This window comes from Conger conger, chromosome 6 (assembly GCF_963514075.1).
Source record: "Conger conger chromosome 6, fConCon1.1, whole genome shotgun sequence".
Lineage (NCBI taxonomy): Eukaryota > Metazoa > Chordata > Actinopteri > Anguilliformes > Congridae > Conger > Conger conger.
Genome location: NC_083765.1, coordinates 11,673,376 through 11,690,339, shown reverse-complemented (window position 1 = coordinate 11,690,339; position 16,964 = coordinate 11,673,376). Strand labels below are relative to the sequence as shown.

The 16,964-nt window shown below is 39.4% G+C and overlaps 1 protein-coding gene across 3 annotated transcripts; it reads right to left on the bottom strand.

Annotated features, from left to right (window-relative positions):
- Positions 1 to 6,418: 6,418 nt before the first annotated feature.
- On the bottom strand, positions 6,419 to 13,724 carry bco1l (beta-carotene oxygenase 1, like). Of its 3 annotated transcripts, none has more exons than XM_061246414.1 (11): positions 13,467 to 13,722; positions 12,051 to 12,179; positions 11,833 to 11,962; positions 11,499 to 11,646; positions 11,262 to 11,409; positions 10,531 to 10,748; positions 9,896 to 10,162; positions 9,647 to 9,752; positions 9,089 to 9,183; positions 7,206 to 7,317; positions 6,419 to 6,685 (listed from the first exon to the last, which is right to left on the bottom strand). In XM_061246414.1, the coding sequence occupies exons 1-11, from the start codon at positions 13,531 to 13,533 to the stop codon at positions 6,525 to 6,527; spliced, it is 1,581 nt and encodes a 526-aa protein (XP_061102398.1). In that variant the 5' UTR covers positions 13,534 to 13,722; the 3' UTR covers positions 6,419 to 6,524. The 3 variants fall into 3 exon arrangements, 1 of the variants encoding a protein (XP_061102398.1); XR_009708991.1 differs by having other exon boundaries at positions 6,547 to 6,685; positions 6,965 to 7,317; positions 13,467 to 13,724; XR_009708992.1 differs by lacking the exon at positions 6,419 to 6,685 and adding an exon at positions 8,720 to 8,879 and having other exon boundaries at positions 7,184 to 7,317; positions 13,467 to 13,720.
- Between the last annotated feature and the right edge of the window lie 3,240 nt (positions 13,725 to 16,964).

The window sequence follows — 16,964 nt, the reverse complement described above, 5'->3', positions numbered from 1 at the left end:
GAGAAACTTTGTGCTTTATAATCGGCAATGCACACCAACTCTCCTCCCCTACAATACATTGTAAGCCAGAGTTCGAATGATAAGAGGGGTCAAAGTTTAATACCGTACCCAAATCATGACACCGAATGATCAGGACGGACTGATGTCCTGAATGAGCCTTCTTGGAATGCATGATTTGGTTTTCATCAGATTATTTGAAGAGAAAAACAGCTTGCTTATCATCTTTTATTAATTCATTTAGCCTATGGTCTGTCTAAACAATTGACACCAACAATGTCATTATGTTGTAAATGTCAAGATTTGTGTTGAATAACATGACATGATGGGCATGTTGGTGCATTTGCTGAATTTATGTAGCACTGACTTATTAAATAAGTACTCTTACTTTTTGCCTTCACTGTGAATCAGCTTTTACATGACTCACATCCAAAAAAAAACTAGCTGGGGTCCCACACAAACTCCGTTTTTGTTAAGTTCTCCATTGGTAGTCCTGTGTCCTGTGAACAACTAGACCTGTGTGAACAAAGAGACCTACTCTTTTTTGCAGCCCTTTCGCAGTGACGTGTGGGTTCTTCTGTGCATTTCTCACCAGGTCTCCGGCCTCTGGATTTGAAATCTTTCTTGGTCTTCCAGACCTTGCCTTGACTTCAGCTGTTCCATTTATCTTCCATTTTCTTAATAATGTTTCTGACAGTGGAAATGGGTAGTTTGAAACATTGAAAGAGTTGTTGTAGCCACCTTCTTCTTGGTGGAAATTAACCATCTTCATTCTGAAATCCTTGCACAACTGAAATCCTTGAACACCAGACAGAACAGCCACTGCAGTTGGATACCTTAGAAGGCATGCAGTTACTTCTGAGTTCAGCCCTGGAATTATACTCATTGAAGTCCTAATGAGTAAATCACCTGGGTCTGGGCCTTAGTAATCATCTAGTAACAAGTAACAAGTGACAAATGATAATCCAAAAGGGTTCCAAACTTTTGCACAAGGCTCTTTTTATCATTTAAAAACCATTTAAAAAAATTTGCAGAAAGCTTTCATGTTTAACTCTGTACCACTGAGAGTTCAGTGGTAAGTTTGCATTCAATCACATACAGATTCATTGCAAGATTCTTTCAACCTGCATTAAAATGTGGACAGAAAGCAAAACTCAATCATATTTTTTTACATATTGTAAAGGGTCCTTACATGAAATCCAGCACATTTTGGAAGCCTCTTTATGTATACTGTACATATCACTTTCAGGTTTATGGTTACATTATAATAATTGAGTAAACACAGCTGATAATTAACTGGCCTGTTATCCTAAAGCTCTTGCAGAGTGGTATCTTGTGCAATTTCTTATCTACTGGACTCTGGAACCTCTGGCTCTATTCCCAGAGATGGATTTCTTATGAAATGTGAAATATGAGAATAAAGGTTCTATTACATCAAGTTGACCAGTACAAACCAGACGGACTGACTGGAGATTGAAGATGAACAAGCGTTGTGGTATCATTCAAGAATAGATTAATTACATCCATCTGTCGTGATTCATTCCAAGAATTAAATGACTAAAGAACAGAACAGCTCCACAACAGCTCGATTTATTGTTTTAATTAATTCATTATATCTGTATTATAACACATTGCCTCAGCCTGGTCTACCTACTACTGTTTATGATCTGTCGTAATGCCATTTTTTCATCATAACTAAGGTTGAAGCCAATACTAAACTTCAACTCTCAAGTATTACTCTATGTGATCAGTATTTGGTGATTTTAATGAATGCATCTATATTTGGAACCATACCAACACAAAATGTATATATCATGGGTGCTTCACAACACCCTTGCATCCACAACCGGCTCAGGAATTATACACAGATTTTTACCTGTAAAACCAAGGCAAGAGTGTTCTCCTCATATTTTATTCATACACACAATTGCATTGTACATTCAGTGGATTGAGATTGGTCAGTTTTATGCTACTATGAATACGGTACAAAAATGCAGATTGGGAATCCTAATATGTGCAAGCTTATATTCAAAACATTGATCATTGATGTTAAAGTTCCAAGTTAAAATACAATACAAAGCAGAAGGCAAAATTTACCTGAATTCAAGTATTACTGAAATTCTATTAAATTAACTGAATTAATGGATCAAATATGAATTTCCTGGAATTCTGCTTCAGGAAGTGTCCCACCGCCTCAGACGATATATTGCACGTAATGCAGAGTTATTGCCATGAAATTCTCCCATTGGTGATCGGGTCCTTACACTAACAAACTGAAGACTGCTCAGCTTCTTGCATAACTGTAACTTTCACAGGTCAAAAATGATAACTTGGGGTTATCGGTCTAATTAAGATAACACACAAGGTCTGACTGTCGTACTTGGGCTTACTGTTGTAAAATAATTTCCAGTACTAGTTCATTTTATAGTTTATAGTGTTTAGTAGACAGTAGACATTTCAACGACACAGTAGTTAGGAAGTTGAAGCATGGCCACACTCAGTGAAACCCTTGAAATGCATACGGAATATCATCTGTTTATTTAAAGTACACTACATTTAGATAAATATTTGCAGACTTAACAACTTCCTCATCCAGTGGTCTCAATTTATATATCCGGCAGCCTACGCAATTAAGTCATTTCAGACACAGCCAAAGACTAAAATAAAGAGACTACACCAGCGTAACCTCAGAGTGTTCAGTACAAACCACTGGTGTAGCCATGAGAACATTACAGCCTGGTTAGAGTTATCTTAAAACTGCATTTGAAAAACTGTGGACTGATGTCTCTGGGTCACAGACTTCAGAAATTGCAACCGTAGCAGTAAGTAGTAAATATGACAACTTTATGTAAGATTATATTAGTTTGCCCAATAACTTTTGGTCTCATAAAATGGGGGGACTATGGATAAAAAGGGATCTCATTCCTATATGGAATATGCATATAGAAAGCTGACAGCCTGCAATTTAACTTCAAAATCAGTGTGCTGGAGTACACAGTCAAAACAACAGACACAACATGGGTCACAGCACAATGTCAGTGGGAGCTGAACAAGGACAGCTTTATGAATCAAAATTAACCAATGATATTGCTGTGTGCAATAAGTGGAGTCAGTCATAAACCTTAATTCTGCACGATAAACCCTGTCCAATATGCTGAAACAGGATATACTTGCACACATGTAAATAACATTACCAAACTCTCTTTTTACCAGTATCAAACACCTGGGACAAGAGAGTCTATTTTGACTTAGTAGGTAAAAGAAAATATAAAAGAAAAACTAATATGGTTACCCGAATACGGGGCAACACGCCTTTAACTACATACAGAAAGATAAGACTTTCAGATTACTTCTAGCTGGCTCGGTGTCTGAAGCGCAATGCAACACTCAAGCACAGAACAGAGGGGCGATGAGCCTCCAATAGAGTAGAGCCCGCCTACCAATAACAGATCATTGGTTTGGTAATTAGACTGCACCTGGATACCAATGAACCAAGGCAGCAATCTGCATGCATGAGCCTGGAAAATGAGTATTGTATTTTTGAGTATTGAGTTTTTCTACATGACAGTCCAAATTAAATCCTAAGGACTTGTATGTATATACCTGCTCTATTAATTTATCTTGTCGGGTTACAATGTGCTGTTTCATAGCCTGAGTCCTAGTTTTCGAAAATATCATTAACTTAGTCTTATATGCATTCAAAACCAATTGCACAAGTCATCCTGATTCATATTAAAAGCAGTTTGAAGGTATTCCAAGGCCTCATCAACTGAAGTATATAATAATAATGAAGTATATAACATAAGTATATTGTTTTCAGATAATTACTCTTTAAAAAAAAAAAATTGACATTAGATATAACAGTAGCAGTAATGTGCATTATTATTCACAGCATGTATGTAAATGAGAATACATGACAGCTGAAGAGGAAGTCAGGTCATTTGATCAGATGACACAGAGACAGACCAACAAATCCGAATATATTCAGCAGTGTACAAGCCAAAGTTTGTTGCTTTGAGCCAATTGTTCACTTTATGCTAGATGTGTTCTTGTAAGCTTTCTGTAAGCAGCTATAATGCTAACCAAATAATTATCTTTCTTATCTTCTTGATTAAACATTAATTTATCTATCCAGTTATATGTAACATTATATACAGTATAGCTGGTTGTCCAAAAGTCACATTATATGGCCACCTCAGATGTGGCTGTTCTAAGAGTGATATCAAATTCCAATAACTGCTCTTTACTGCCTTTTCTGAATAGCTGCAAGAAGCAAGTTCATACAAGGTGAATTTAATTCAGTTGCCTTTACATTATCGGATAACAATTGCTCTCACTGGAATCATGGAAAGTTTATTGGACTGCATGTTCTCGGAACAAAGCATAATTGGCCACTTCTGCTAATGTTCAGAAATGTCTTAGTGGTCAGAAATTGTTCTCTCAGATAATATTTCTGGTACACAGGGAACTGTGATGTTGTCTGTCCAGGTGTAGGGGTCATTCCTGATTATAAAATTGAGAGTAAGTCTTGATGTATGGAGAGAATAGATGTTGGCTTTTGGCTGTTGGGCTATGGAGATGTCATCCGCAGTTCATTATTTGGTGAGTCATTTCTTCTTTTCAAGGATTTTGTGTTGGTGTCAGTATAATTTTTTGTAGCTCAGGTCAGATACCGTTACCTTTGATGTGTCAGTAGACTAAAATAGTGGACTCTTCTGAATGATCTAAAATACAGTATATCGTTTGTTTAGAGTGTCACAGTGGAATAGTCTAGAACGTTCCTACTCTTTTCACCAGAATCAGTACAGACTTTAACTTGACTCTGTTGGTTCCCTGAAAGAATATTAGAAAATTGTTAGATGCCATTTGGAATGACTTATTGGGAAGGTAAAAGATTGTCTTATAGCATTGGGCAGTTTACTTTTAATCAGTAACCAGACGATAGACTGTTGAGGAATAGATTACTCATTCATATTACTATTTCATAAAACTAAGTGGATGTGTGAAAGTTATGCATGCATGTATTATACTATTTTAGCAATATAATTATTTTAAACAAAAGAGAATGAGCATTTTATGTCCACATACAATAATAGTGAAAGCACTCCACGTCAAGGTGATCACCTAGCAGTGGTACAACAACAGAGTACAGTAGATTTATGTATTTAAGTATTTTACACAGAATGTACTCAGTGAGCACTTTATTAGGTATTTATTAGACTTATTTTTTAGACTTCTACTGCTGTAGCCTATCCACTTAAGAGTTATGATGCATTACTGTCACCTTCCTGTCAGCTTTGACCAGCCTGGCCATTCTCCTCTGATGGCTCTCATTAACAAGACGTTTCTGTCTGCATAACTGCTGCTCACTGGATTTTTTTACGTTTTTTTGCACCGTTCTGAGCAAACTCTAGAGACTAGTGGTCTTCCACACACAAAGTCACAAAGATCACATTTTTTCCCCATTCTGATGGTTGACAGCCACAAAATTTGCTGATTGATAAACGCATGAATAAGTAAATGGTAAATGGTTGGCCTTTATATAGCGCCTTTATCCAAAGTGCTGTACAATTGATGCTTCTCATTCACCCATTCATTCACACACACCACTCAGACACCAATGGCGATTGGCCGCCATGCAAGGGACCAACCTTTGACACTTTGACACAGCCAGGGCGGAATCGAAGCAGCAACCCTCCAACTGGCAGACAGCCGGCTCTTACCACCTAAACCAATGTCGCCCCGCCCCCATACTAAAGTAAAAATGTTCCTAATAAAGTGCTTGGTCAGTGTATCTTTAAGTAATATGCATTTAAAATGTTTTTTTAACTAGTATTTAAGTGTTAGGATTGTAGTTAATCAAGGTGTAACTGCAGATTTTTTCAGCCAGACGTTCATGCTGTGAACCTCACGTTCAAGCTGTGAACATCATTCCAAAGGGGATCTAGGAGTAAACTGCAGGGACTATTACTGTATGTTTGTGGAACCAGCTTGTGATGCTGCCCTGTGACAGGGCTCATTATCCTGCTGGACGTATCCATTAGAAAAATGGTGACTGTGACCATATAGGCGCTGGCACTGGTCAATGAGTGTAAAAAAATATCTTAAGTATTTCAAAGAAATCTCACAAAAAAAATATTTGAAAGTATATGATATAATAAGTCAAAATGTTTCAATGTTTTAAATGACATTTATAGTCACAGCTAGAATAATCTGTAATTACTACATGATACAAGGATAACTATTTACAAGCTGTATGCTAGAATTCAACATACAATTGTGAAATATATTGCAACTACTTTGTAATTCCAAACATTTGTAATCCAAATATTTGCCTTCATGTTGCAATCAAATAGTTATCAAATACGAAAACAGTCGCTTTCTGAAATGTGTTATTCAAAATAGTTTTGCAGCATTCATGTTCTGAGATCAGAAAGTATTTAATTGCTTTTGAATAATTACTTTTCACAAACAACATTTAAAACTGTTATTTGGTTTTAAACAAAATGGCGACACTGCTGGCCACTTCACTGAGGGTCTTGCTGAGGCACAAAGAGCCCGTGAAGGTCCATGTGTACGGTGGAGCTGATGGAGGCTCGCGCCAGCTCGGTGAAGCTCTTTGCATCGAGCACCAACATGAAGGGGGGCTTCTCCGGATTGAGTGAGACCACGGAGGACAGGATGACACCTGAAACACACAATGTGCATAAGACTGCTGTATTGGCTTATCCTGGTCGCTATTATTGAAAGCTGTAGTATTCTGGTGAATGACCCATCAGTGTTTCCAAAACACCATTCCATTCACCTGTAAAAATGTCAAGACCAAACTACTGACCTCTGGGTCCTACAAGAATACAGTCCAATGCATGACTTTTTGCTCTATACTCTCAGAACAGCACACAGAAGAAAGACTCCCAAGGACAATGATAATACGAGTCAGGCAACAGGTGTGAACAAACACACTTACCGTATGGCCTGAGTCCTGATCTTCAACCATGAAATAGCAAATAAATAATCTGTATGTACTGTACAGCTATTGCATTTACTAATTGTTTTCTGGTTGAGGTTGTTTTTTTGCCCCTCAGCATAGATGAGTTTCTTCTCTAGTGTCCCTTACAAATCAATGTGTAGTTGCTTGCAGGTGTAAACTGATGAAAAGCTACAGTTGGGGTTTGTGGGGGGCAGGGCGGGCGTGTGTTTTTCCTCACCGTCGTCTTCCTCCACAGCGCCTGGTGAAGCCACAAAGACAGGCTCAGAGGGATAACACTCCTCCTCAGTCCACTCCACGCACTTCCTTGTCACAATGTCCAATTTTCCAATCTGTTGGAGGAAGCAATGCTTGATGAAAAGATCCCATTTTGGACTTGGGGTTGAAGAGTTTGTAAGGTGGGGATTGTCTGACTGAATATGCAGGAAGAGGAAAGTATTTCCAGGAAAGAAAACTGCAGCACCCTTGGACATCTTTCTCTCACCCGTGGTGATACTCATGGAGCGCAAAAAGAGAGTGAACATCGTCGGTCACCTGAAAGCCTCTAACTGCCAAGAACCTTTTTAAATGGTTAAATGCCTTAAATGTTCACCCTTAAAATAATGTGGTTTCCCAAACACATTCATAACTAAAGTCTCTTTAGTGCTCTCTTAAGTTACGAGCCATTGAAATCAAGGAAGCTCTCTGACCCTGCTCACAGCTGTCTGTTCTGGTTTCCATTGCAAGCTTCCCCATTTTTATTTTTTTTATTTTTTTATTTAACCTTTATTTAACCAGGTTAGTCTCATTGAGATTAAAACATCAATTTTCCAAGAAAAGAAGCACAAAATGACAGACACGCATAATTACGTCACAATACATCGCATTAGTACATATAAAGGAATCAAAAAATTTAAAAAAGAAATTAAACCCACATCAGATTACACATTGAAGCAGACAAGATTATTTTTAACAATATTACCACATTTACAGACCTGCATTTCATTTTCCTCCATGCCTTTTACCCTAGCTTTAAAATGATTTAGCAATCATTTTTCTTTGGAGCTCATTCCAGGCCAAAGGGGCAGACAACTGGAAGGCTTTTCTGCCAAACTCCGAGTCTTTGGTACTGTAAGCAGGACATTGTTTTGAGAACATAGCTGGAAGCTGCAGGGTAATGAATAAACATAGATAGGATGGGAGCTGTCTCAGTATGGCTTTATAAATGAAAATGTACCAGTGACTCATCCTGCGCAAAGTTAATGAGAACCACCCTACTCTCATATAGAGGGTACAATGCAAGCAAGCTCACAATCACAGCCTACAACAGCATAGAAGGTGTCATAGCCTCATAGATTATTACTTTTCACATAGCCTATATTGAGAGTAAATATGGAAAAAAATATTGAATACGTATAATAAAACGTTCATCTTGAGAGTCTAAAGGTTGTGTTTGGGAAACCAAATTGAGAAGAGAGAACCTTGTAAACACACTTTGGTAGCAGAAGGTTCTCTAGCTTGTTTAAACTGTAGCTGGGTGCATATGGGCTAACACACTTTTCAGCAGAATACATTGGTGTCCAGCAGTTTGATCCCGCTTGTTGGATCTTATCTGGACAGCGTAACATTCTTCCTAATGACAGACCAAAGATAAAAAGACTAACAGTCTACACAAGCAGAGCATGCAATGCATTTTTTCCTCTTTCATGCAGTGTAATAACTCAATGACCAAATTAACTAAAATAAATACCAAACCTGGACATCTAGCTGAAGAAGAAACAAAACAACATTTGTCTACTTCATAGTGGGTCCCTCTGCCATTAAAGATGCGGAAATGAAAGTGAAATTCTTCAAGTCTCTAGTGTACAAGGGTTTGCCTAATGCTGAGTCTCCATGCAGGATTGGTCTAATAAACCTGATAAAATATAAAAAATTAACATATTTACCAATGCCTGAATAATTATAACAGAAGAAATGCTAATCTACAAATTTCCATTCATCTTATCATCAATGGCTAGAATATTACTGTAACAACCACAAACATGCTTTCATACATGTTTCATTCACACCCCAACTTCTGTAAACTCAATTCATGCCTTTCAGCCATCTAAAGGAAACATTTACCTTATTTGGGTGTGGTGACCACTCTACCCTTGAGCCATAAAAGTAACGATACTTTCTGCTGTTAAATTTGTAATTAATCCCAGGTAACTCCAGGCCTACAGGGAGACACAAGGGGGAGCACTTGTTTCACTTGTTAATAATTTCAAAAGCCTTTAATTTCACAGGATTGCAATACATTATTGCCAGTTCATTTTGCATTCATTTAAAGGTAATGGAACAGTTATCAAAATTATATTCATATTCCAAATGTACTGCAGGTAATACAAAAATGTTTGGTGCCTGCAAACCACCTGCATTTACATTTGACTAAAAATGGCAGCTGGCAGCTAACACTTACAGCCACTGCTGCAATTGATTCAGGTGTTTTTTTTGGCACTGATTTGATCACAGGAGGTGGTGTTGGTTGATGACAAAGGGATAAATCTGCCCACCGTAACCCTCCCTCACTAGGTAACAGCACAAGTGCTGCAGGCTGCTGGCCATATTCACTCCCCCGTTGTCTTGTGATATTTTACTATTACAATGTCTTACAGCGGCGTGCCTAATGGCATGACTCACCGACTAATAATGTGTCTGGCTGGCAGTAGACTGATTTGTCCTTCTGCAGCACAGCTGTGGCAGTTGTGTCTCTGAGTTTCACCAAGTTAGAGTCCACTGGCGTGTCCTGTGATCAACAAGACAACATTAGGATTTTTTGCATAACTAAACAGTAAATTGTTCCGTGTTGATTAAAATGAGAATTCATTAAATGCACTGTATCAGAGTAATATCTACGCTAGCATAGTAGATTTGAGACGTTTTCGTTACTTTTTCAATGTCAAGGGGAAGGACGAATCTCTGGCACACTGGCGGAGACCATTTCTCCTGGGTTTTGGTGAAATCCTCGGATTCACGTGCCATGTTGTCCAGGTAGAACATGTCATACAGGTTGCTGTCTTTGTACGTGATCATGTCAAAGACCACATGGCCTTCCTCCTCGTAAGCGTTGATGTGGTGGAAAATTACCAATGCATCCGTATAGAACTTGGTGGAAACGGCCTTGCCAGTAGTTCTGTTGATCAGGTGGATTACTGTCTGAGAAAATGCCGAAGAAAACAATAGTGAGATTGTTGGCAGCTGCAATGTGCTCCACTCAAACTGATTTTACAGTAGTGCTTTGACAGCATTTTAAGGGTAAAGAAGTTGAATTAAGTTTTTTGATTTACAGTATAGACCAGCAAGCTAGCCAAATTCCTCAGCGATCATTGGACACGGTCGGAAATTACATCAACCTAGCTGATGAAAAAGATGGAAGCAGCAATAGCAAATGCCAATAAATCAATTATTTACATTATTTAAATTTTCCTTTGCCTTTCCAGGAAGAAAACATTTTTGAGGAATTACAATGACCGTGGGTGAGACGGAGGACCCAAGGAAGGAAAGCTTGGAGTGGAGCCTCTCACCTCGTCCTCTTGGTCAAACTTGAGGCAGGTGCCCCAGTTGATCCCTCGGAAGTAGGCGGTGGCCAGTCTGAGCAGGTCCAGTTTGAATGGCTGCTCGACAAAGATGATGTAGTTCTCGGTCATGCCGAAACTGTGGAAGTAACTGGGGAACAGGCTGGAGCGGCAGGGCACGGAGCACACCTGCTTCATGTTTTCCAGGGCCAGATGCCCCTCCTTACCTGAAGGGAGAGGCCAGGGTGCCAGTGGTCAGGTGAACTGCTGAAAGAGTTCTTGTGTTCTTGTGACACAACAGAGCTCTGTACCACTTGTCAGCTGTAGGCTGGTGGTGCCAAACCTCCCAGTTCACAATATATTAATCTTGACATAGCAGGCTGACCACTTTGAAATCTCAAAGCTCAATTTCTCAAATGGCATTGGGCCATTTCCTGTATCCCATCCATTATTAAAAATATAATTGGAAAAACTCAAATTCATTTTTCAGTTTATCTCAAAGTAGCTGTGTATCTGGTTTCTCCACCTCCACCTCTGCCCCCATATATTCTCTGGTATGCCATAACTGGGGGTCCCACCAACCCACTCACAGTTTAGGAAATGCTGATATGCATGTTTTAGTTTAAAATGTACCTTGCAACACAACTCAGCCGCTCTCAGCCCAACAATGGGTATGGCCCACAATTTTTAAACTAGTGCTATGGTACCATTCAAAGTCCCTATTACAAAAACCCACATACCTGAGGTATTAGAGGGGACCATGAAGATGACGTATTTTGGACCTCCGAAACTCATGATAGACGTGCCCATGTTGTAGGTGTTTCCATGCTCATCATAGTGAGGGTGGGCAGTTGCAAGGTTCAGAGCGATGTAGTTTCTGTAATTAGCCTTCAACACAAACTGGCTAGTAAGCCATGGTAAAATGAATGTGGCATGAAATAGGCGACTTTTCAGTCTGTTAACTGGTGGGAACTCACCCTCCCCACTGTGTCCAGGGTCTCGGGGTCAATCTGATTGATGTAGTTTACTTCAGCTGAGGCATAGTAATCCTTTCCATACCTTATGATGTTTATGAGATTATTGTCTGTGAAGTCAGGAATTGCATTACACAGATGTGTGAACATTCTGGAAAGAAACAGGAAAAAGATATTTCAAGCAAGAACATATCCCTTTATCTAATTTATTGAAGGGACCATGTCTTGTTGATTTCATCCAAGGAGGAGAATTTCGCAATGCACAATGCATCTGCCTCATTCTACAATTTGGTTTAAAATGTATGAGTACTGTAAAAAGGCGGGACTGTTTTTTGACCTTGAGAAGATGTTTTGGCAGGGATCTGGGTAGATCATGGTCCCAAATTCAGACACAACAATCCTGTTGGCTGTGGTATTCTTTTTGTATGTCTTACTGCGGAGGAACTTACTCCGGTAGAAAACTTCACCTGGAGAAGAGAAGCCGGTTGACACTGTCAGACTGGTGTTAATGTTCAGCTGTGGCCCACGGGGCCTCATATCATTTTCTTCTCTTACCATCTTTGAATGTATAACTGTGGATCAGTGCCATCCCATCAAACCAGTGGTTGTATGTTCTGTCTCCAAGAGAGAAAAGGCCGGGGCCATTCCGCAACAGGGTCCCTTGTAACCAGTCAGGGACAGAGCCTGAGAAAACGAACGCACACCCAAACACACACACATGTACAGACACGCACATGCGCAGGCACACACAGAACATACACATAAAGGTATGCACCCATGCATGTACGCACACCGACATGTACACAGAGAAACACATTTTAAACACAATAATTTGCATTCAGAGGGTAAGATCTTGGCTCAATTTTCAAGCTGGTCAAGCTGGCAAAGGTGGATTTTACAGCAGGGCAGCATACGCAGGCATCCCCAGCAGTTTGAGAACCTCTGCACTCCTTAATAGCTTTATTAAAAGTTGCAGCCATTCATATAAACTCATGAGAATAAAGTACTTAACGCTACTTTCTAAAATGCGTACTAAGTACTAAAATAGTAAAACGTAAACACTGACATTGCCTAAACGTTGTGATGTTAATACGTATACATTTGAAAGTATTTTGGAAATATGAAGAATGAGGAATGCCTTCTGCAAAGTTTTGACCCTTTAATTAACCCGGTGTAAAATCCAGCTCTGACCAGCTTGAAATACCAGCTACCAGCTGTTTTAAAACATAGCTTGAGCTGGTTAAACCACGTTGGGTATGTAGCTGGTCTAACTGGTCAACCAGCTGTTTTAAAACCAACCTTGCGCTGTTTTTTTTCAGCAGGGTAGCCAAGAAAAGTATTCTGTATTCAGTATTCCGCTATCTACAAGCTGATCATCTGACCAAATTTAAGTCACGTGAATACAGCTCGCTGTCCGCATTTAATTAGCGGAGAATTAGATATATTGCCGATATTTTTAAAGTTACTGTTCTCTGATTATTTCTTCTTACATCCCACATCAATTCTCCGTACGCTACCACAACATATTTTAAGCCATACCGAACAAATTCGATAGCTCGAATACTGAGAAATTTAGCCTACAATTTTATATCGACATATTTATCATTGATTAACACTGACTGAACAGAATCTAAACACACTTCCAGCTGACGTCACAAGCTACCACACATGTTGCAAAGCAACATTAAGTCGTTATGTCGCATTATGTATTATGTCGTTTTTATGTAGTTATAATTCATGCGTAGCCTATTTCAAAATGGAACACGATACTAATTATCGGTAGATATTGATAGGTGTCGGTTCATATTCACAATGTAGCTAGTTGTATTTAAAATTAAGCTTTGGACAGTCTTGAAGTTTTTAAGAAAAGTCTTGGACTTTTTAAGAATTTCTACTAGTACCGCTACCGAGTTTGCCGTTCAAAAGTCAACTTAACTTGAGTTTTACATAAGGAATGTTCAATGTCAGTACCTTCAATGTCTGCTTTGACTGGCTCTGGAGTCTCGGTCCCATTCTTGCCGAATATCGTCCGCAACATATCCGTGCAACGTCCTGAACTATTAGTTTCGCTTTGACGAAGTGTTATAAACGTGGCTGCGCCTCGTACGTCATTTTACGAATATTCCAGTTTCTTCTGATCATTTTCAGCATAACCAGTCGCCAATCAGATTAGAAATGTTACGTAACGTTAGTCGTTCACGTCTGTGCCTAACCCTCCCAGATCACTGTGTCCATCCGCTGCTGAAAACCTGCCCGATCCAATAAACAACTGTACAAATAATTCTGAATCCAACTGAGCACGCAGTGCATGAGGCTGGTTACTTCAAGCAGTCATTACATTTAAAGCGTATATCTCAAAGTAGGCATAATAAACATGACTACTGTCATTTTTTAAAGGCATACAGCAACATTATAGTGACCTGTAATTTCTATAATGATTTCTAATAATGATACATGTTTGACCATTTTAATGAAACAGCTGTTTTTGTGTTGAGTCAGTTTCTTCTTCAGTGAGTTTAATTAATTAAATGGATTTGAATCAAGCAACTGACTTGCCCAGTCCAAAACTTTCCTTTTTTTCCCCATTGATGAATCCTTTGGTTACAAAGACAGTGTGTTTGGGGTCAAACAGTGTGTTTGCAACAGGATGAAGCACTGTCCAGTGAGGTTTGGTTGGTTCGGCTATTTTGTTAGGGTTAAGGAAGACTGAGACCAGCCCAATTGAAGGGTAACTATCATCTGCTTTCCCCCACCTTAATCCCAAAGCAGAAGATACAAGTTGATAGCTGTTTCCATGGTAACTGCTAATAATCACTGTGTTGACTATGCATGGACTCAGCAGATATAAAGTGCAGACAAGTCTTACAAAAAACAATAATAATTATCCTTAATCATCATGGTCTACGTTGTATTAAGTAAGCTTTAAGTATTGGAGCTCTTCAATGCATATTTGGAACACAGATTATGTTATATGGAGTTGACAAAATAAATGTTGCCTGATAACAATAGACAGTGAATGCTTATGTAATAGATATTAGTTCAAACTCATCAGCTTCCCCTTATATGAAATGAAGTTATACTTGTGGAAGGTTTTGTCCTATGGCCTTCTGCATCAACTGTAAAATGAATATTGGGGGAAAACTGAAGGTCCCCTGAAGAGGTCTGTTGCCCATTGCCAAGTGCAGTCTCAACAACCTAATAATTGCAATCAATGGGATACAGTCCAGATTTTGCAAGTATTTGCTTGTATTGGCACGTTAAGGTCCCTGCACATTTTATCAGTGTTAATTTAACTGATGCATACTGTACACCATGAACCACAGAGTATTTTGTTCCTGATTTGAGCTTTAAAATACTGCACCTTCAACACATTATTGCACAGTTCTAAAGCAGAATGTGGTAAGCAAAACAAATAGACATTAAACATTTTATGAAGTGTAATCTTTGTTGCAGCAATATCCTAGCTAAAATAAGAGTGTAGAATACTATTAAAAAGTATTGTTGTTTAATGGTGTTGACAAAGCAGCTGCCAAGTATCCAAAATGCCCACCGTCCAAATCACATCAGTATACCATTAACTTGCTTTTACACCATACTTTGGACTTGCAGTTGAACGTACAACTCTTAAAAAGATAGAAAGCAGTTTTATACTTTGAACCTGTCCTTTGTTTTGTCCGACACTTTATCATGGGTCTTCTCTCTCTTTGTGATTATAGTATTTCTGCAGTAAAACTTCAGCTGGTTCTTTGCAATAGCAACTACACTTGCTCTAGTGATTCAGCATTACTGACCTTCACTAGAGAAAATGACATTTTACAAGTTTATAGGAGGACACTAGCTCACTCAGAAATTATGTTTCACTTCATGTCAGAGAAACAGTTACAAATATTGATTTATATTTCTTTTTCCCATCCATCCATCCATCCATCCATTATCTGAACCCGCTTATCCTGATCAGGGTCGCAGGGGGGCTGGAGCCTATCCCAGCATACATTGGGCGAAAGGCAGGAATACACCCTGGACAGGTCGCCAGTCTATCTCAGGGCACACACACCATTCACTCACACACTCATACACTCATACACTCATACCTACGGGCAATTTAGACTCTCCAATCAGCCTAACGTGCATGTCTTTGGACTGTGGGAGGAAACCGGAGTACCCGGAGGAAACCCACGCAGACACGGGGAGAACATGCAAACTCCGCACAGAGAGGCCCCGGCCGACGGGGATTCGAACCCAGGTCCTCCTTGCTGTGAGGCGGCAGTGCTACCCACTGCACCATCCGTGCCGCCTCTTTTTCCCATTTGATCTGTTATTAGTCCTTTTTATATAACCTTTTTATTTCATTAATATACAGTGTATGTTATATTGCCGGTACTTTTTTGTTTATTTTGTGAATAGGAGTTACCTGAGAGGTGCAAGGGATAATTTGTAACTTGTCTTGCTAAGCCAGACCGCACACAAATGTAAGTCCATTAGGTTAGTTGACATGTAATGGTCTTCACTTTAACACCTTATAATGTAGCAAACACATGCAGTGGTATCACATGAATACGCAATGGGGGACCAGGTGAATTGCTTGGTGAAGGAATGGTATAATGCGCAGAATAGGCATCTTTGAAATCTGTGGCCTTCCTAATCCAATGTTCTCCATTCTGCATTGGATAATGATGAACTATATTCACTTATATATACTGTAACTTTTTTTGCATCAAAGTGATCTAAGTTCAGGTTCTTCAGTGTGCAAGACCTGTAAGAAATCATTGACTCTTAATTTGGAACCTATGCACATTTATCTAATATGGGCCAAGATAAGATACAACCCTCTGAGGAATTTATCAAGCTGTAATGTTATCTTGTGCTGTAAATTACTGTGGATGACTACAGCGCCCTCCTAAAGTGTGTTAACAGCAGAGTGAACATTTTTATTTTTGCTACTTAAGGAATTTAGATTTGACATCAAAAGAGAATGTCTAGTCTTGGTTTGAGCCTGTGTTTTCATCTGTGGAGATTGCATCTGGAGTCAGAAGGTACACCATCATGGCCAGCCTATGGCATAGTGGCTAAGCCCCAGTGTAGCCACAGTAAGATCAGTGCTGCTGTTGGGCACCTGAGCAAGGCATTGCCCCCACATTGCTCCAGGGGGAATGGTCCCTGTTTAGTAAAATCAATGTTAGACACTTTGAATAAAAGCTTCAGCTAAAATGACTGTAATGAGTAACAGAGAACGAATAGGTGGCCTGTAGGGTCGTGGTTAAGGTACATGACTGGGACCTGTAAGGTCGGTGGTTCGATCCCCAGTCTAGCCACTATAAGATCCGCACAGCCGTTGGGCCCTTGAGCAAGGCCCTTAACCCTGCATTGCTCCAAGGGAGGATTGTCTCCTGCTTAGTCTAATCAACTGTACGTTGCTCTGGATAAGAGCGTCTGCCAAATACCATTAATGCAATGTAACTGCTGGGAAAC

Excerpts from the sequence above, each read along its gene's own strand:
- bco1l (XM_061246414.1), bottom strand. The coding sequence starts at position 13,533 with ATGTTGCGGACGATATTCGGCAAGAATGGGACCGAGACTCCAGAGCCA. Across the intron at positions 10,163-10,530 it reads AGTTTGACCAAGAGGACGAG|ACAGTAATCCACCTGATCAA; the intron begins GTGAGAGGCTCC and ends GCATTTTCTCAG. Across the intron at positions 9,753-9,895 it reads TTCCCCTTGACATTGAAAAA|GACACGCCAGTGGACTCTAA; the intron begins GTAACGAAAACG and ends TGTTGATCACAG.